General features: G+C 44.3%; 1 protein-coding gene across 9 annotated transcripts in view; it reads right to left on the reverse strand.

Annotated features, from left to right (window-relative positions):
- HYDIN (HYDIN axonemal central pair apparatus protein) overlaps positions 1 to 20,825 on the reverse strand; it is a 491,920-nt gene that overhangs the window by 94,124 nt on the left and 376,971 nt on the right. For 8 of the 9 annotated variants that reach the window (XM_055298612.2, XM_063611543.1, XM_055298611.2 and 5 more), the window contains 6 exons: positions 14,293 to 14,919; positions 11,929 to 12,147; positions 4,787 to 4,995; positions 4,386 to 4,568; positions 3,494 to 3,613; positions 44 to 203 (listed from right to left, as the gene is read on the reverse strand). In XM_055298612.2, the coding sequence (XP_055154587.2) occupies positions 44 to 203; positions 3,494 to 3,613; positions 4,386 to 4,568; positions 4,787 to 4,995; positions 11,929 to 12,147; positions 14,293 to 14,919 (1,518 nt within the window). Of the gene's footprint in view, positions 1 to 43; positions 204 to 3,493; positions 3,614 to 4,385; positions 4,569 to 4,786; positions 4,996 to 11,928; positions 12,148 to 14,292; positions 14,920 to 20,825 lie in introns of those variants that run through there. The other variant, XM_063611549.1, reaches the window with a different exon arrangement.

A 20,825-nucleotide genomic window follows, 5' to 3' on the forward strand; every position in this document is an offset into this window, starting at 1 on the left:
CAAGAAAGCCTTGCCCTGGTGACTTGTGTCCATATGACCGTACCTGCTTCTCATTGGGTTTCAGGACCATGGTGTTGGGTTCCAGGAAGTACGTGTTTGCTTTGACATCATTCTGAAAATAGAAGGATGCCTCCACCATCATTAAGGAAGTGTTCAGGATTGTTAGTGTCTCCATGTTGCCTGGGAATAAGGATGACTTGTACCTGGGGAGGAACAAGAATAGGGTTAAGGGTATGAAGACTGAATGAGAATGCAGGTGGAAAAGAAGGCTGTGATGAGAAAGGCAATTCAGAGGGACAGTGTGGCTGCATGGAGACAGTGGCATGGTAGCTAAGAACATGAGATCTGTAGTTGTGCAGACTTGCCTTGGAGAATAAATGCTAAACTGTGACTTGACTCCCTCAAGCCTTGGTCTCCTTATCTCTAAAATGAGGTGATAACACCACTTAGGACTGCTAAGTAGGAAGTGAGATCACACATCTAAAGCTCTCAGGACAGCTGTGGATAGCAAATGCCCAATGAATGTTAGCTATGATTATTGCAAAGAATTCTGAGAAATATGTAGATCTATCCTTCCACCTGCTTATGTCCCTGAGAGATTATCACTTGAGTAACTTTTTTTTTTTTTTTTTTTTTTTTTGTGAGGGAGTTTCGCTCTTGTTGCCCAAGTTGGAGTGCAGTGGCGCAATCTCAGCTCACTGCAACCTCCACCTCCTGGGTTCAAGCAATTCTCCTGCTTCAGCCTCCTGAGTAGCTGGGATTACAGGCGCCTGCCACCACACCTGGCTAATTTTTTGTATTTTTAGTAGAAACGGGGTTTCGCCATGTTAGCCAGGCTGGTCTCGAACTCCTGATCTCAGATGATCTGCCTGCCTGGGCCTCCCAAAATGCTGGGAACACAGGCATGAGCCACCGTGCCCAGCCTCACTTGAGTAATTTTTTATTTCACATCTGTTTTAGAGATGACCTCATTCACCTCCTTCTCCCAAACCCTCAGAGAATGTTACTGTTCTGACATAAATTCATTTGGCCTTGTTCACTGTTAGGAGGCAGTTTCTGTTCCTTAGTACCTTAAGGAGAGATCTGCAGAGTTGAGCACTGTGGGCACTGAGGGAGATTAAGTTAATAGTAACTGAGCGAAGCAAACCAGAAGGCCCAAGGGAAAAAGAGGCACATCATCAGAGGTCACAGCACGGGCTAGGAAAGCAGAAACACTCTGAAAAAGGTTTTAGATAGGCCATGATGGAGGATGGAAGGAGAGAGAATGACAGAGACCAAATGAGAGTCAGAGAAACAGAGAACTCTCCGTGTGAATATCTGCCAAAGGGGTGCGGCCTTCTCACTTAACAGCTAATCACTTCCATCCGGCACCATGCTAAAGGCTCCAGGTGTGTTACCCAGTTCAGTCCTCACGAATTTGTTGCTTTCCCATTTTGCAGATGAGGACATTGAGGCTCAGCGCGGTTTAAAAGAATAAGTGAACAGGCTTGGCACAGTGGCTCACCGCTGTAATCCAGCACTTTGAGAGGCTGAGGTGGGCAGATTGCTTGAGCTCGGAGTTCGAGACCAGCCTGGGCAACATGGTGAAACCCTATCTCTACAAAAATTAGCCAGGTGTGGTTGCACACACCTGTAGTCCCAGCTACTGGGGAGGCAGAGGTGGGAGGATTGCTTGAGCCTGGGAGCTCAAGGCTGCAGTGAGCTGAGATTGCACCACTGCATTCCAGCCTGGGTGACGGAGTAAGACCCTATCTTAAAAAAAAAAAAAAAAAAAAAAAAAAGACAAGAAAAGAATAAGTGAATAATATCCAGTTGTACTGGAACTTATTTTGGATCACCATAGTCACTGTCCTTCCAAGATCAGTGTCATCTGGCCCCACATCCTGGTTAATTCCAATGCTGCCCCAAACATGTGCCTCTTTGAACAACCATCGTTTCCCTGACTCCCACTCCCAGACCGTTCTGTACCTCATGTCCATCAACCTAACCATACTTTTCCCTCCTAAGCCCTCCTGTTGGGCCTTGAAGATCCTCTCCATCATCCGCAAATCCCCTTCACCTTCACTTTTTAATCCAGCATCTCAGGGAATAAAGTGGAGGTAATAAGGGAATGGAAGACAAAGATGGCCCATGAGCTGCACCGAGAAAGCCCAGGAATTAACACCCTCTACTTAGCACAAGAAACGTTGTATTGAATGAAGACATGGTGGAGACCTTGGTTCCAGTTTTGGTTTCATTCCCTGCCTATATGATAAGAAATTTGTATATAACTGAAAAAAACTAGTATCGCTAAGAATGGCTGATCATCAATCTCACCTGTGGGTCCCCAATTCTGCCTAAAAATCTCAGTCTGTTTCTCTAACATGCTCCCTCTCCTAGTTTCCACAAAAACTGTTTTTCATACCCCCTCTATTTCCTCAAGATTTTAAACTTCCTCCACTCCCCTCACTTGCAAGGGACGACCACATATCATTTGTCAAGGAGAAAAAGACATGATTGCGTAGGAGCCTCCTCACCCTTCCAATCAAATTGTAAACCTACCTTCTGTGATGCCATCTCGCCTTTCTCCCCCCTAGCATGTAGTGACAGTCCCTCTTCCTGGCACAAGCCAGCCTCCCCACATCCCACTGTGCTGTCTCAGGGAGCTATGCCATTGATGGCCCTTCCTGTCTCCTGAAATTCCAACCTCTTCCTTCCATTTCCTCTCGGCATGCAAGCCTCATAAGAATAACAGCGCACGAACAGCCTGCCCTGCGCTCCAGGCTTTCCTCCCATCTCCCTTCAGAGCCAAGCTTCTCCAAATAGTTATCTTCTTCACATCTGACTTCTCACTTCACTTTGCTTGGGCACAGAACTCTTGCTAAGGCCCCTAGTGACCTCCATGTTGTTGAACCCTGTGGACATCTATGCCCTCATCCTTCTGCCCTCTCTGCAGCATTCAATGTAGCAACCATGTCCTCTTCTCATGGCTCCATGACACTGGTCTTTTTGGTTTCCCCAATAGTGCTAGCTCTCTTTCTTGTCTCCTGGCTCCTCCTTTTGTGCATATTGGAGTTATTCAGGGCTTCTTTTCTTCTTACTTGTACAGTCCTCTCTCAGGCAATCTCATCTATGTCTGTGGCTTTTGTTGCCTTGAAGAGTGACCTCTCCTTTGAGAACCAAAGCTGTATAACCTATTCTCTGCTTCATGTGACTACAGAAATACCTTCCCAGCCTCTTAAGCTGAACATAAGCTAAAGCGAACTCTTGATCCTACCCTGATCAAGCCTGAAGCCTCTCCTAGGCTTTCCCATGTGGGAAAATGGCACCCTCATTCCTCTGGGTGTCCAGCAGGGAGCTGGGACACAAGAACCCAGTTCTCCTGATTTGTGGTTGGGGCTAAGAGAGGCAGCATTAGTAAAAGCTACATCTATGTACACAGGAATCCCACTTGTGCTGTTCATGAGCCCAACCCGGCAGTCTGAAATCTGCTTTAAAATAATGGAACACTTACTTATCTCTTGATTTTCCACAAAGCAGTGGCCCAAAGTAGTACGTCTCCATGCTCATAACATACTTCTTAAAGATGACCTCATTTGTCTTCATGTCCATCTTCCGCTGAGGAAATACCACTCTAAACACAGAAGAGGAAGAGGTGAGGAGAGGCTGCCTAAACAGAAGTTTGATGCTGCCACGTGATGTTTACATAAACCCAATATTCCCTGCTCAACACGGGGTCCAGGCATCTGGAGACAGAGTGACTCTTCTCTGTCCCAGCTCCTTCCCACCACCAGAGAAGACAGTATGATCTGAACTTGAAAAAAAAGACTCCCAGTGGTGTCTTCCATAATGAGGAGTGGTGACAGAGCTGAGTCAGATATTCTGTCCTAGTGCACCCAGCTGAAAACATTCCTGAGAATCACTATGGAAAACTAGTTCTGGGAGATGTGAATTAGCTTCGGAGTCCCTTGGTCTAATGTGGCCAGCCACATTAGAGCCACCTTGCTCAGCCAGGTGCTTTTCTGTAGTGTAGGAGCTGTACAGTGGTGTTCAGTAGCTTGGAAAAATTTCACCCATGCAGAGTCACACATGGTTTCTTTACTACAGGACAGAACTGCTTTAAATTTGCTTAATAGTTAAATAAGCAAACTAATTTGCCAAAGGAAGACTTTTTTCCTCCCCCTTTGCACCTATGATCATTCTCTTTATTGCAGTCTGGGAATCCTGGTAGTATGTCCTCCTTGTGGCTCTTAGTCAATATTCAAGACATGGAAGCTGACATGACAAGAGGGGCTGGGGTGCTGCCCCAGCTCCACGTTATGGTAAGAGCCACCTTGTTCAAAGTGCCACGGAGGAAAACGAAAACACATCTGTCAACCTTTTCTTTTAAAATGAAACACACTTACTTCGGGTCTTGGCAAATGTATGGGTAAGTGCAGATGCCTCGGCAGTAGAGCTGGTACTGGCAGCAAGTTCCTAGGATCTCAAAGTTAAAGGTTTGGTCAAAGTTCCCGAACTCATCAGAAGAGAAGTGCACCTGCAACGTTACCTCGCCATTGGCTGGCACGATCCACCGGAAGTGATTCAGTCTGCAAATGACCACACAGGTTTGTAAAGTGAGAGTGCTCCCCTCTGGCCAAGAGAAGATAGGAGAGCTGCCTGGAAGTCCTGTCCTGTTGGGGTAGGCATGGTGGCCCCTGGAGCCCCACAGGCAGGGCAGCTGTGTTCCCCTCCAGTGCTGTGATAGTCACACCCTCATTGTGGGCTTTGGCCCACATTCCCTTCCCTGGGTTGCTGGGAGGCCCACCTGGTGAATTTCTCCTGGGAGTGCTGCCCATTGAAGTTGTCCAGGTCTGTATCTGACAGCTGGGAAATGGTTCCAGCAGGTTCCCCAGAAAGGACCTTCCTGTTTAAGGCCACGTGACGCTTGTCTTTCTGAGTCTCGAAGACTTGCTCCATCTTTTCTTTCATTTTCTGTTTGCCCCCCTTAGATAAGCTGGTCTGCTCCTCTTGAGGCTTAATTAAAAACGAGCATGAGGTCTTAAATATTCACTTTTTGTACACACAAACAGAAGACAGAGATGGCTACATGTCTGTCATCTGGGGAGATGGTGCTGCAGGGTCAGGAAGCCTAGAGCAGGTCAGGGTCTAGTCTTGGGTAGTGACAAGACCAGTGCATTCCTTGGCACCCTAGTCCCTCAGAAGGAGGATGAAACCCTAGAGAAAGCTTGAAGCTGGAGGGTGTGTGTGGAACTCAAGTCTTAGCTCCTGGCAGAACCTACAATGGACGGCGGGGCTTGTAGCCTTCTTGGTACCGCTAAGCCAGTTATCCCCATCTGCTTGCTCTCTACTTCCTAATACTTTGTTGGCATATACCCTTCACCACCAGCTCTCTCTCCTTCTCTTTACTCTTAGAATTGTACACGAAAAGAAAATCTTACTGTTTTGGGAGAGGTAGAGATAAACATGTGTTTAATCTGCTGTGTTTAATAAGAAGTTCCCATTTTTCTAGTGGTATTTTCATGTTTCCTGATAAAAAATAATTTTTTGCCTGTAATTTATTTATCATTTCCACCATCTTTTAAAAAAGAAAACTTTAAGAGTTGAAGGCCTGGTACAGTAATAACTAGTTTTAACAGTTGCCACTTTTTCTCCTGAGCCATTTGAAGATATCTTGCAGACCTGATGACTCCTTGCCTCTAAATACACCTCCTCAAGAAAGGACTTTCTCCTGCAATCCTGCACAATACTGTCATCACACCTAAGGAAATGAACAATAATTCCACACTATCGTTCTGACACACAGTCTATATTAAAATTTTCCTATTTGTCTCAGGCATGCCTTTTTTTTTTTTTTTTTGAGACACAGTCTCGCTTTGTCACCCAGGCTGGAGTGCAGTGGTGCTATCTCGGCTCACTGCAAGCTCCGCCTCCTGGGTTCACACCATTTTCCTGCCTCAGCCTCCCAAGTAGCTGGGACTACAGGCGCCTGCCACCACGCCCGACTAATTTTGTGTATTTTTAGTAGAGATGGGGTTTCACCATGTTAGCCAGGATGGTCTCGATCTCCTGACCTCGTGATCCACCTGCCTCAGCCTCCCAAAGTGCTGTTATTACAGGCGTGAGCCACCGCACCTGGCCTCAGGCATGTCTTTTATAGACATTTTTTCCCAAATAAGTATTAATCAAAGTTCCTATATTGTGTTTTGTTATGTTTCCTTTTTTATTTTTATTTTTTATTATTTTTCTATTTTTCTATAGGTTATTGGCCTACAGGTGGTATTTGGTTACATGGGTAAGTTTTCTGGTGGCGATTTGTGAGATTTTGGTGCACCCATCACCCGAGCAGTATACACTGCACCGTATTTGTAGTCTTTTATCCCTCGCCCCCTCCCACCCTTCCCTCCAAGTCCCCAAAGTCCATTGTATCATTTTTATGCCTTTGTGTCGCCATAGCTTAGCTCCCACATATCAGTGAGAACATACGATGTTTCCCATTCCTGAGTTACTTCACTTAGAATAATAGTCTCCAATCTCATTCAGGTAGCTGCGAATGCCGTTAATTCATTCCTTCTTATGGCTGAGTAGTATTCCCTTGTATATATATACCCTAGTTTCTTTACCCACTTGTTGACTGATTGGCATTTGGGATGGTTCCACCATTTTGCAGTTGTGAATTGTGCTGCTATAAACATGCGTGTGCAAGTATCTTTTTTGTATGATGACTTCTTTTCCCCTGGGTAGATATGCAGTATCTAGATCCAGATCTGCTGGATCAAATTGTAGTTCTACTTTTTAGTTCTTTAAGGAATGTCCACATTGTTTTCCATAGTGGTTGTACTAGTTTACATTCCCATCAGCAGTGTAGAAGGGTGTTTCTTGACGCACCGCATCCATGCCAACAGCTACTATTTTTATTTATTTATTTATTTATTTATTTATTTATTTATTTTTTAATTATGGTCATTCTTGCAGGAGTAAGGTGGTATCACACTGTGGTTTTGATTTGCATTTCCCTGATCATTAGTGATGTTGAGCATTTTTTCATATGCTTGTTGGCCATTTGTATATCTTCTTTTGTGAAATGTCTATTCATGTCCTTAGCCCACTTTTTGATGGGATTATTTGTTTTTTTCTTGCTGATTTGTTTCAGTTCGTTGTAGATTCTGGATATTAGTCGTTTGTCAGATGTATAGATGGTGAAGATTTTCTCCCACTCTGTAGGTTGTCTGTTTACTCTGCTGACTGTTACCTTCGCCATGCAAAAGCTCTTTAGTTTAATTAAGTTCCAGCTAATTATCTTTGTTTTTATTGCATTTGCTTTTGGGTTCTTGGTGATGAAATCTTTGCCTAAGCCAATGTCTAGAAGGATTTTTCCAATGTTATCTTCTAGAATTTTTATAGTTTCAGGTCTTAGATTTAAGTCCTTAATCCATTTTGTGTTGATTTTTGTATAAGGTGAGAGATGAGGATCCAGTTTCATTCTCCTACATGTGGCTAGCCAATTATCCCAGCACTATTTGTTGAAAAGGATGTCCTTTCCCCACTTTATGTTTTTGTTTGCTTTGTCGAAGACCAGTTGGCTGTAAGTATTTGGCTTTCTTTCTGGGTTCTCTATTCTGTTCCATTGGTCTATATGCCTATTTTTATATCAGTAACATGCTGTTTTGGTGACTATGGCCTTACGGTATAGTTTGAAATCAGGTAGTGTGATGCATCCAGATTTGTTCTTTTTGCTTAGTCTTGCTTTGGCTATGTGGGCTCTTTTTTGGTTACATATGAATTTTATAATTTTTTCCTAATTCTGTGAAGAATGATGGTGGTATTTTGATGGAAATTGCTTAAATTTGTAGATTGCTTTTGGCAGTATGGTCATTTTCACAATATTGATTCTACCCATCCATGAGCATGAGATGTGTTTCCATTTATTTGTGTCATCTATGATTTCTTTCAGCAGTGTTTTGTAGTTTTCCTTGTAGAGATCTTTCACCTCCTTGGTTAGGTATATTCCTAACTATTTTATTTGTTTTTTTGCAGCTACTGTAAAAGAGGTTGAGTTATTGATTTGATTCTCTGCTTGGTCATTGTTGGTGTATAGAAGAGCTACTGATTTGTGTACATCAATTTTGTATCCAGAAACTGCTGAATTCTTTTGTCAGTTCTAGGATCTTTCTAGAGTCTTTAGGGTTTTCAAAGTAAATGACCACGTCATCAGCAAACAGTGAGAGCTTGACTTCCTCTTTGCCGATTTGGATACCCTTTATTTCTCTCCCTTGTCTGATTGTTCTGGCGAGGATTTCCAGTACAATGCTGAAGAGGAGTGATGAGAGTGGACATCCTTGTCTTGTTCCAGTCCTTGGAGGGAACACTTTCAACTTTTCCTCATTCAGTATTATGTTGGCTGTGGGTTTGTCATAGATGGCTTTTTTTACATTGAGGCGTGTTTCTTGTGTGCCGATTTTGCTGAGAGTTTTAATCATAAAGGGATGTTGCATTTTGTCGAAGGCTTTTTCTGCATCTATTGAAATGATCATGTGATTTTTGTTTTTAATTCTGTTAATGTGGTATATCACATTTATTGACTTGCATACATTAAACCATCCCTGAATCCCTGGTATGAAACCCACTTGATCATTTTGGATTAACTTTTTGATATGCTGTTGGATTTGATTAGCTAAATGTTAAGGATTTTGGTTAGCTAAATGTTAAGGATCTTGGTTAGCTAAATGTTAAGGATCTTAGCATCTATGTTCATCAGGCATATCAGCCTGCAGTTTTCTTTTTTTGGTTGTGTCCCTTCCTGGTTTTGGAATTAGGGTGATGCTGGCTTTGTAGAATGAATTAGGGAGGGTTCCTTCCTTCTCTATCTTGTGGAATAGTGTCAATAGGATGGGTATACATTCTTCTTTGAATGTCTGGTAGAATTCTGCTGTGAATCCGTCTGGTCCTGGACTTTTTTTTTGTTGGTAATTTTTAAATTACCATTTCAATCTCACTTCTTATTTGGGTAGGCTCTGTCAGAGGGAAAGTCTATGGCTGAAGGCTGTTGTTCAGATTCTTTTGTCCCACAGGGTGTTCCCTTGATGTAGTATGCTCCCCTTTTTCCTATGGATGTGGCTTCCTGAGAGCCGAGCTGTGCTGATGGTTATCTCTCTTCTGGGTCTAGCCACCCAGCAAGTCTACCAGGCTCTGGGCTGGTACTGGGGGTTGTCTGCACAGAGTCCTGTGATGTGAACCATCTATGGATCTCTCAGTCATGGACACCAGCACCTCTTCTGGCGGAGGTGGCAGGGGGGTGAAATGGACTCTGTGAGGATTCTTAGCTTTGGTGGTTTAATGCTCTATTTCTGTGCTGGTTGGCTTCCTGATGGGAAGTGGCACTTTCCAGAGAGCATCAGCTGTGGTAATATGGAGAGGAACCAGTGGTGGGTAGGGCCCTAGAACTCCCAAGAATATATGCCGTTTGTGTTCAGGTACCAGGGTAGGTAGGGAAGAACCATCAGTTGGGGACAGGGCTAGGCGTGTCTGAGCTCAGACTCTTCTTGGGCTGGTCTTGCTATGGCTGCTGTGGAGGATGGGGGTGAGGTTCCTAGGGCAATGGAGTTATGTACCTAGGAAGATTATGCCTCACTCTGCTGAGTCATGCAGGTTGTCAGGGAAGTGGGCAAAAAGCAGCAGTTACACGCCTCACCCAGCTCCCATGCAATCCAAAGGGGTGGTCTTACTCCCACCATGCCCCCACCAATAGCATTGAGTCTATTTCCAGGCAGTGGGCAAGCAGGGCTGAACACTTGCCCCAGGCTACCCACCTCCCAGCTGTGAAAGCAAGTATGGCTTTAGTTCTTCCCCTGCCTGTGGAGTCTGCATGCTGGATTCATGCCCTCCCCAGAGTCCTGGCCAGGAGGCTTCTCGTCCAGTTCAAATTGTTATAAAGTTCAGTTGGAGACTTCCTTCTCCCTGTGCCATTTTCCCTGGGCCTCTGGCCATCCTCCTGAAGGATCCCTGTGATGCCAGACAGGAATGGTCTGCTTGGGGACCTAGGGAGCTCCCAGGGCCTTTCCTGCTGCTTCCTCTACCCCTGTATTTTGCTTAACTCTCTAAATTGACTCAGCTCCAGGTAAGGTTGGACTCTTCTCCTGTAAACTAGACCTTCAGTTTCCCCAGTTGGGGTGTGTATCCATGGGCAGAGGATCTTCCTTTCCCACTTCTGCAGTTTGGGCACTCACAGTATTTGGGGTGTCTCCTGGGTCCTGCAGGAGCAGTCTGCTGCTTGCTTCAGAGGGTCGGTGGGTCCCTTCAGTTTTCTTGATTTATTCCTGCAGTTGTTCTGGAGCTAAAATTCACAATGCAAGACTCGCTGCTCTGTCCACCCGAGTTGGAGTTGCATCTAGTCCTGCCTCCTGTCTGCCATGATCTGTTAGGTTTCTTTAGTATCTTTCAATCTAGACCCTCCTGCCACCTGTTTCAATCACATTGCCTTTTTGGAGAGACCAGATTTGTGTTCTTACAAAATATCCCATGGTCTGAATTCTTCTGAGCATTTTTACATGCCATTTCTTTTTCTTTTCTTTTTCTCTTTCTCTCTTTCTCCTTTCTTCCTTCCTTCTTTTGTTTTTCTTTCTTTCTTTCTCCTCTCTTCCCTTCCTTCCATCTTTCTTTTCTTTTTCTTTTGAGACAGGATCTCACTCCATTGCCCAGGCTGGAGTGCAGTGGTGCCATCTCGACTCACTACAACTCTGCCTCCAGGGCTCAAGCGATCTTCCCACCTCAGCCTCCTGAGTAGCTGGGACTACAGGTGCGTGCCACCATACCCGGCTAATTTTTGCATTTTTTGTAGAGATGGGGTTTCACCATATTCCCAGGGTGGTCTCAAACATCTGGGCTCAAGCAATCTGCCCACCTCAACCTCCCAAAGTGTGGGGATTACAGGCGTGAGCCACAGCGCCCAGCGGCTGATTTTCAAAATAAGGGGTTGATGGCAAGTTTTTCTTCTTTATCTTTTTAATTTGAAATTTCACCAGGGACTCTCTGCTTGGGTGAGGCATGCCCACCAACAGTACTGATCTCAGATGTTGATTTCCTTCTTACTTGTAAACTGAGGTTTGGGGTAGTCTCTGTCCCCAATTTATGTGTAAGCAGGACTTATAGGTGAAGTTACGAGCTCTCTTTGCTGATGTGCATGGTTTGTAGAAGGCTGTGTGCAGAGATTCAAATTGTGGGCCACCCTTCTCCTCGGGGAATAAAAAAACTTTCTATAATTTTAAATATACATACTTGCTGCATGTTACTGGTCAAATTTATTTTTCTTGTGATTTATTCTATTAATTGCATATATTTTCTTCTATTTCTGCACAATTTTGTTTTGATTATTTATATTTTAATCCAGTTGGAATGTATTTTACTGTATTGTGTCAGGCTAGGACATAAACAGCGACTTTACCCCAAACATCCAATCTTCCCATCCTAATTTTTTTAATAATTTATCCTTTCTGTAGTGGCGTGTGTCCCCTTAACTTGTGTGTGTTGATTCTTATATTCTTACACACTGTGCGAATCACCTTAGCTTCAAAACACATTTTTATGTTTTAAAAAAGATTAGATATCTTTTTAAGAGTGCTAGTTTTGCTTATTTTCTTATTGTGGATGTGCTGCAGAGTAATTTGACAAGTTCCCTAAACCCTCCCACGGGAACTGCAAAGGTTGTCAGGTGAAAATCAATCATTGTCAGTTTCCTCTTAGGAGGTAGGACAAGTCAGAGCCAGGGAAGGTGCAGTTCAGGGATGCTCACATGAGGTTTTCAGGTAGGATCCCCAACAAGTCAAGGGAAAATAACCCAGTGAGCAGAACACCTCATGCCAGGCTCCATTTTTGGTCTGGTGGAAGGTGACCTTCTGTCCCTGCCTGCTGAAGTCCTGCCAAGGTTAGGAGAATAAACTGCTCGTGCATTACCTTTGTAGTGTTTGTGGTGGCCAAAAGGTCTGATTCTATTTCCATTTCTTTTCTTTCATCCAGAGATATATCTTCGGATGGTGGGATCACAAACACAAAATGCTCCAGGTCGTCTGTCATGGTCAAAGGTGGCCGCTTCACAGGGTAGGAGACGATTGAGAACAAGGCGGGAGGCGGGATGGGTGGTCCGGAGGAACCCAGACCCAAGATGTCTAGGATCTAAAGGAAAGGCCCATTGTGAATTTCCTGTGCAAAACCCTATGACTCTCTTACCATAGCCTTTGTTACACTTTATGGCAATTGTTTAATTGTCTGCCTTTGCAACTGGGCTGTAAACTCCATTAGGACAGTTAGCAGGTGGACATGGCACACAGCCTAGCACATAGTAGGCAATCAATAAATCTCTGTTTAATATGACGAGGCCAGCTCTTAACATTCTAATATCTCGAGTATAGAGTTTTTCCATCTATTTTCAGATTCCATGTTAATTTTTCTTTTTGCATTAAATGTTCCTTCCTTCCAACGTGAAAGAAAGTTGGGTTGGGAGCAAGTCAAATGCAGCAAAGAAAATAATAAAGCAAAGGTTCTGGGACTGGGGATGAGAATGGGAAAGAAGAGAGAAGTGAAAAATAACCTGAGAGAGAAAACATTTATTCCTCCAGCATTTTCCCATTCTGCTCTCATATATAATGAGCAATTTCCAGAGCAAATGGTTTGAAAATTTAACAGCTACTTCCTGCCTCAGAATAAGCATGTTACCTCTAGACTAATAGCCATTATCACAACAGTAAAGGTTACAGCCCACCTGAGGGCCCAGCCTGTGGACCACTGGGCCTGTGAGACCCAGCAAGTAACTAAATATCTTCATGTAATCCTGTGCTTCTCATCCTGTGTGTCAAGGAGCTAAAGGCATTTCCTGACAAATATGCAGCTGAGTTAACTCCCAGGATTTAGAATGTCTATGAGGAAAGGCATGAATGATTTGTAGCAATTGTTGAATTACCAGAGCCAGGGAGTTCTTCAAGCAGCAGTCTAACCTATGATTTGGAAGGTGGAGAGTATAAAACAAGGCAAGAAGATGTTCTTGTTATAGTCCTTTTTTTAAAAAAACATTTCTGGGGAAAAAATCACAATTCCTTAGCTAAGGCTGGCCTGAGGTGAAACTGGGAAGGGCGTAGAGCTGGTGTTGTGTGTCCCCCAGCAGTCCTTCCTGCCTTTGGTGCCACCCGGGCACTGCAGCAAGGCTTCTACTGTGGGCCGTGGCACATGGAAGTCACATGGATCGCAGGGATCACTCTGATCCTCCTGTCATCCCTGACCTGCCACATATCCCTCCCAGGTTCTAGTCTCTACTTTTAAAAGTTGACTCACGCCTGTAATCCCAGCACTTTGGGAGGCTGAGTCTGATCACTTAAGGTCAGGAGTTTAAGGCCAGCCTGACCAACATGGTGAAACTCTGTCTCTACTAAAGATACAAAAAAATTAGCTAGGCGTGCTGGTGCATGCCTATAGTCCCAGCTACTTAGGAGGCTGAGGCAGGAGAATTGCTTGAACACCGGAGGCGGAGGTTGCAGTGAGCTGATATTGTGCCACTGCACTCCAGCCTGGGCAACAGAGTGAGACTCCATCTCAAAAAAAAAAAAAAAAAGAAAAAAGTTGCATCTAGTTTGTCATGAACGAAACCAGAGGGCAGCAAACTGTGGTGCCCTGGCTGAATCTGGCCTGCTACATTTTCTAAATAAACTTGAATTGGAACACGGCCATGCCCATTCATTTACATGTTGCTGGTGGTCACTTTTACCCTCTGAAGGCCGAGTGGAGTAGTTTTGATAGAAGCGGTATCACCCGCAGCCTAAAATACTTACTTTCTGGTCCTTTACAGAAAAAACCTGTCCCTGGAGAAAAGGCTATAATAAGCCTCTCCTCCAAACTGCTAGCAAAGGTGGCTTTTGGATACACAATACTTTTGTTTATAAATGAAGAGCTGTCTTATAGGATAATTTCTGTCACTGTGGGAGGTCTGTGGGAAGACTTTGGAGAGGATGGGTCTCCTGCTTCACCCCAAAGCCTCACCTGCCTTGCCATTCTGTAGCACCCATATTATAAATATTAAAAATCAACCATTACAAGTGGCTTTCTGTAAGGTTGGATGGACTAATTTAGATGTGTGACATTTCCTATGAATTTTCTCTTGCCAAGTAGAAAAGGTCCTTTAGTCATTATTGTCTTAATTCCAAGGGGGCATCAGAGATGAATGCAGTTGAGGGGATATGGGTTTCAGGTAGGGAGAAGCACCCCTGATGATCTTAGCACAGCGCCTGCTGCCTGACTTGAGACTTCCCCACCCTGGAGGAGAGCCCATACCTGCTCTCCTTTGGGAAGCTTGTCGCTCTCTAGGGCCTGCTTCCAGCTCAAGCCTTCAAAGTCTGGTGTCTGGATGTTAAGGAAGGGCACGCCCAGGTCCTTCTCCTTCTTCCCTTCGTGGTCCTCCTCCCCTTCCCCCTCCCAGTTGCTCCGCTCCTCCAGGGCTCGCAGCTTCTCCAGGTGCTCCTGCTCCGCCTTCTCCCTCTCCAGGCGCTCCTTCTCTGTGCGCTCCTTCTCCAGGCGCTCTCTCTCCCGGTCCTTGCGGCCCCTGCGCCCACCCGAGGGGACCTGGCGCTGGTCGTCGGGCTCATGGGGTGCTTCCTCCATCCCTGCAGGAGGCAGCTGGACTCCTTGTTTCCGGTCCCAGTACATGAGGATGTTCTGGACATCCTTCAATGTCAACTCATAGGCCTTAAACTTCTGGGCCAGTTGCTTGTCGGGGTCCTTTGAGATGTCCCCTTCACTGTCCTCTTGGTCCTGGACAAGAGGAAGCCCATGCATGCTGACATCGCCCATGTTCCTTTTCTTCTTATTTAGCTCTTCCTTCTCAGACATTGTTTGTTCCCTAACAGATATTTTCCTTTCGATTGTCTCCGTCTTGACATCCACTTTGGTGAGCGGAGGAACCTAGAAGGCATGACACAGAAAAGATGCATCAAACAGTTTTTTACGGGGTAGTAAATTGCATAAGGAGGAGCAAAAGGACATTTTGTCTCATGAGAAGGCCTCCGAGGATCTGGGCACCTCCTGTGCACGCTAAGGTTGTGCCTGGGAATCATCTTGGGGGTTTTAATCTAAATATCCATTCCATGGTCCTTCTCTGTTCGAGATCTGGCTGGGTCCTGGCATTGTGCATTTTGGAAAAGGTGCAGAGTGACTTTGATGTGTACACCCGGTTGAGAGCTGCTGTTCTGCAGGATCAAGGGGAAAAGACTAGCAGATGCAAGCCATATGCACCTGCCTCAGGTGCCCTGGGATAGGCCACAGCATGTAGTGGTCCAATCCCAGCTGCACTGCTTGGTAGCTGTGACCCTGGGAGAGGACTCAGCCTCTCTCTGCCTCATCTGTATAACGGAGATAGCAATATTAATACCTACTCCAGAGGACTCCTGAAGATTAAATGTGTGAATGCATGTAAAAAGCTTACAACAGTGCCTTTGCAGTTATTAAAACCACACACGTATTGTATACAATGGATATTGTTAGGAACAAATGGGGGTTTAGAATCTGGCTCCACCTCAGGCTTTTAAAATATGTATTTATTTAATGCTCTGGGCATAGAGAAACCAACTTTATTCTTTTTCTTACTGCACTTTTAAGCTTGCTTTGTGGACTCTGATTTTCTCTTCCCCTGGATGAAATCCTTGGGTAGGCTCCATCGTTTTTTGGGTCATTCTTTGATGATATTATGCAAAGTCCATTCCAGTCTAGTGACTGCTATCTGCAGTGCAGCCAGTGTCTCCCTTCCCAGGTCTAACTCTTCTCCTCTCTAAGTTCAGGCCAGCATCAGGCTTGGAGACATGAATGACCAGGGACTGGCTTTTCCCCTCATCTTGCTGCCCTTCCTCCTTCTTTGCTTCTCCATCTCCAACACAGCCTGGGGAGGCAGCAACACTGCAGGCTGGCACGATGCCTTATGTGGGGGAGGCAGGGACTTGGCTCCTACTCCTTCCCGCTCTGCCAAGACACCTGGGTTTGCACGGAAGATGGGGCCCAGTGAGGGAAGGACTTGTACTTGCAAGACTGTGGGAGCCCAGCGTAGAGCAGCTGGAGGCTAACAGTAAACTATGAAGAATATGGACAATTTTAACAACATGATTAATGGACTTAAGCAAATAGATGCAGAAAGAAAATACACACACTATTCAAACACACGTGGAACATTTAGAGAAACCAATCACCAATGAGGCCACACAGCAAGGCTCCACAGATGCAAAAGATCAATATGACATAGAGCATGTACTCTGCAGATAGTAATCAAAATCAGGACTCAAAAAGAGAAGGCCAAATGTTCATTTGGAAATTAGAAAATATACTTGGAAATAATTCATGGATTAAAGAAGCAGCCATAAAGGAGAGTAGAAAATATTTAGAACTGAACAATGAAAACACCGAATATCAACAATTGAGGACTATATCTAAAACAATGTTTGGAAGTTTATATGTCTTTAAATGCTTTTATAACCTCTTTTTTTTCTTCTTTTTTTATTTTTATTTTTATTTTTTTAGACAAGCTGGAGTGTAGTGGTATGATCACAGCTCACTGTGGCCTCAATTTTCTGGGCTCGGTAATTCTCCCATCTCAGCCTCCCAAGTAGCTGGGACTACAGGCATGCGCCACCAAGCCTGGCTAATTTTTAATTTTTTTGTAGAGACACGGTTTTGTCATGTTGCCCAGGCTGGTCTCGAACCCCTGAGTTCAAGTGATCCGCCTGTCTTGGCCTCCCAAAGTGTTGGGATTACAGGCATGAGCCACTGTGCCTGGCCCCTTTTATAACTTTTCATAAATTGCAAAAGAAAAATGATTGAAAATTAATAAGATAAGCATCACTTCAAGAAGTTAGAAAAAGAACGGAATAATAACACAAATAAAGTAGAAAGAAGGGGCCAGTCACGGTGGCTTACACCTGTAATCCCAGCACTTTGGGAGGCCGAGGTGGGCAGATCACCTGAGGTCAGGAGTTCTAGACCAGCATGGCCAACATGACAAAACCCCATCTCTACTAAAAACACAAAAATTAGCCAGGCATGGTGGTGGGCACCTGTAATCTCAGCTACTTGGGAGGGTGAGGCAGGAGAATCGCTTGAACCCAGGAGGTGGAGGTTGTAGTAAGCTGAGATTGCACCATTGCACTCCAGCCTGGGCAACAAGAGTGAAACTCCATCTCCAAAAAAAAAAAAAAAAAAAAAAGAAAGAAGGATATTATTAAAAAATGAGAACAGGCCGGGTGTGGTGGCTCATGCCTGTAATCCCAGCACTTTGGGAGGCCAAGGTGGGTGGATCACGAGGTCAGGAGATCTAGACCATCCTGGCTAACATGGTGAAACCCCGTCTCTACTAAAAAATACACACACACACAAAAAATTAGCTGGGTGTGGTGGCAGGCGCCTGTAGTCCCAGCTACTCGGGAGGCTGAGGCAGAAGAATGGCGTGAACCTGGGAGGCAGAGCTTGCAGTGAGCCGAGATCATGCCACTGCACTCTGGCCTGGGCGACAGAGCAAGACTCTGTCTCGAAAAAAAAAAAAAAGGAACAGAAACTAACGAAACAGAAAACATAAAATGAAGATAATCCACAAAGGCAAAAGTTGTTTCTTTGGAAAGATAATAAAAATGACAAATTTCTAGTAAGATTGATTGAGGAAAAACAAAGAGAAAGGTACAAATAAACAACATGTGAAATGACCGAGAGGACATAATAGAAATAATACAAGAATAACAGAAATAATGGAAGAGGTTAAAAAGATAGTAAGATAAAACCACTAATTTCCTCATGCCAATAAATGTGAAAATCTGATAAAAAATTTATACTTTTTTCAGAAAATCATGAATGACCAAATTAACTCAGAAAGCAAAAGGTAAAAGCTGAATAAACATTTAAACCCCAAACAAATTGATTCAATAATGTAATATGTAACCCACTGTGTGGTCCTACCAAAGAAGAAAAAGAAATACAATCATGTCAATGGATGCAGAAAAATCACTAGATAAAATTCCACATCCACAAGTAGAAAATCTTTACAAAATGTTTTGAAAACCTATGTGTCTGAAAGCACTGGAGAGCCACAAAGGCAGTCATGAGTTGCAGGCTAAGATCTGGGAGAGGAGAGAAATACAGAGAAGTGGGCCCAGCATTTGGGGCCGCTCTTCCCTCGAGGGTATTTGTAGCTGACAGTGTGGCTGAGAAGCTGAGCAAAGCTTTTGACAGACTCATGGGGCTGGGGGTCAAAAATTAAGACTCCAGGCCTGCCAAGGAAAAGAGGTCCTGGTGAATCCCCTGGCCTTTGGGTTAGGTCTCCGAAAGGCTCCATATTAGGAATAAGGGTCAACCTGTCCTTTGCAGGGACATGGATGGAGCTGGAAGGCTATTATCCTCAGCAAACTAACGGAGGAACAGAAAACCAAATATTACATGTTCTCCCTTATAAGTGGGAGCTGAATGATGAGGACACATGGACACATGGGTCAGGGGACAATACACACTGGGGTCTGTCAGGGGTTGGGGGGCAGGATGAGGGAGAGCATCAGGAAGAATAGTTAATGAACGCTGGGCTTAACATCTAGGTGATGGGATGATCTGTGCAGCAAACCATGGTGGCACACGTTTACCTATGGAACAAACCTGCACATCCTGTACGTGTACCCCTGTACTTAAAATAACAGCGGAAAAAAGAAAGAGAAAAAGAAAAAAAAAAGGTCCACCTGAAATAGCCCCACCCTCCCAGGGACTGAAGCTCAGTTTAAAATGATCTCAATCCTGATTGAATCAAGGTTTCTAGTGCTCCTAGACTAGCTGACTGCCATCATCAAACAGTGATTCTCTCTGGAGGGAGACAACATTTTCCAGAGCCTCAAAACGTTTTTTTCCGTTCAATATCTGGCCCTTGATAAAAACCTGGGTTGGGCATGGTGGTTCATGCCTGTAATCCCAGCAGTTTGGGAGGCTGAGATGGGAGGATTGCTTGAGGCCAGCAGTTCTAGACCAGCCTGGGCAAGCAAGACCGCCATCTTTAAAAAAATACTTGGCATCTAAAGAGACAAGACCATGTGACCATAAAGCAAGAGCAAAAGACAGACAGGAGACCAGACTGCTGGGGATCTATGCATGGCACTATAAGACAAGGACTTTAAAACATATTTAATATGCTGAGGGAATTAAAATACTATTGAGAACTGAGAATTTTGAAGAGAACTAGAAATAGTAAGGAAAGAATTAATGGCTTTTTAATGCAATAACAAAATGAAAAACTGAAAGGAAGTTTGAATAGCAGGTTAGACCTCACTGAAAAAAAGACAGTGAACTAGACAATATGTCAGAAGAAAATATTCAGTATAAAGAGAGGACAAAAGTATGTAGAACATAGAAAAAGCACAACAGACACGTATTACTGTGAAAGGTTTGCAAAAAGGCCTAGCACATTTATGACTGGAATCCTAGACGGAGAGGAAAGAAAGAATGGAGGGGAAGAAATCTGGAAGAGTTAGTGGCTAATGGTTCCCAACCCACATATTCAAGAATCACTATAAACCCCAAGTAGGATAAAATACAAAGAAAACCACACCTAGGCAAATCACAGTAAATTACTGAATGAAGACTCGACATCTTAAAGGTGTTGAGACCTTAAAGACAAAGAGAAACATCTTAAAGGCAGTTAGAGTCAGAATAAGGTAGGAGGCGGGGCTCGGACGCTGGACCAAATTGAGGACTCGCTAAAACAGGGCGGGGGTGGAAACAGCTTTCTAATCAGACACACCCACCAGTGAGCCATGTCAATATATCATTGCCATGGCAACACCCAGGAGTTACCACCCCTTTCATGGCAATGACTCAATGACCCAAAAGACCTCTTCCCTAGAAATTTCTGCTATACTGCCCCTTCATCTGCATGCAATTAAAAGTGGGTATAAATATGACTGTAAACTGTCCTGGGCTGCTACTCTCTGCCTACAGGGTAGCCCTGCTGGGCAGGAGCAGTCACAGTGCTGGGCAGGAGCAGTCACAGAACTGTCACACTGCCTCTTCAATAAAGCTGTTTTCTTCCACCTCCAGCTTGCCCTTGAATACTTTCCTGGGCAAAGCCAAGAACCCTCCTGGCTAAGCCCCACTGTGGGGCTCACCTGCCCTGCATCAAGGCTAACACAGAAGGAGCACAATCATGCTGACAGCCGACATCTCAACAGCCACATGGAGGACAAAGACAGAAAAATAATATCATCAAAGTGCTGAAGAAAAATGGCTGGCAACCTAGAGGCCTGCCTAGAAAAAAACATCCTTGAAAAATCAAGGTGAAGTAAAGACATTTCGGACAAGCAAAACTTGAGTAATCTGTTGCCAAAAAACCTGTATCTAAAAAAACAAAAAAAAAACCAAAAAAACAAAAAACACTCAGGAATGTTCTTTAGGTAAAAGAAAATGGACACAAGAGATGTAGAAAGGAGATCGCGCCACTGCACTCCAGCCTGGGCGACAGAGCGAGACTCCATCTCAAAAAAAAAAAAAAAGAGTGTTTAGGAGGGTGCTGAGAAATGCATATTGATAAATATTGATAAATGGGCACTTAGGTAAAAATAAATGCAAATTGTCTTAATCAATAATAATGTTTGTGCATTAAAAAATATATAGTGAGAATTCAAACACATAACAACATTAGCATATAATTTAGAAGAGGGTAGCACTTTGGGAGGCTGAGGCGGGTGGACTGCTTGAGCCCAGGAGTTTGAGAACAGCTTGGGCAACATGGCAAAACCACATTTCTACAAAAAAATTAGCCAGACACGGTGGTGCACCCCTGCAGTCCCAGCTACGCGGGAGGC

The sequence above is a fragment of the Symphalangus syndactylus genome, chromosome 11, assembly GCF_028878055.3.
Source record: "Symphalangus syndactylus isolate Jambi chromosome 11, NHGRI_mSymSyn1-v2.1_pri, whole genome shotgun sequence".
Taxonomy (NCBI): Eukaryota; Metazoa; Chordata; class Mammalia; order Primates; family Hylobatidae; genus Symphalangus; species Symphalangus syndactylus.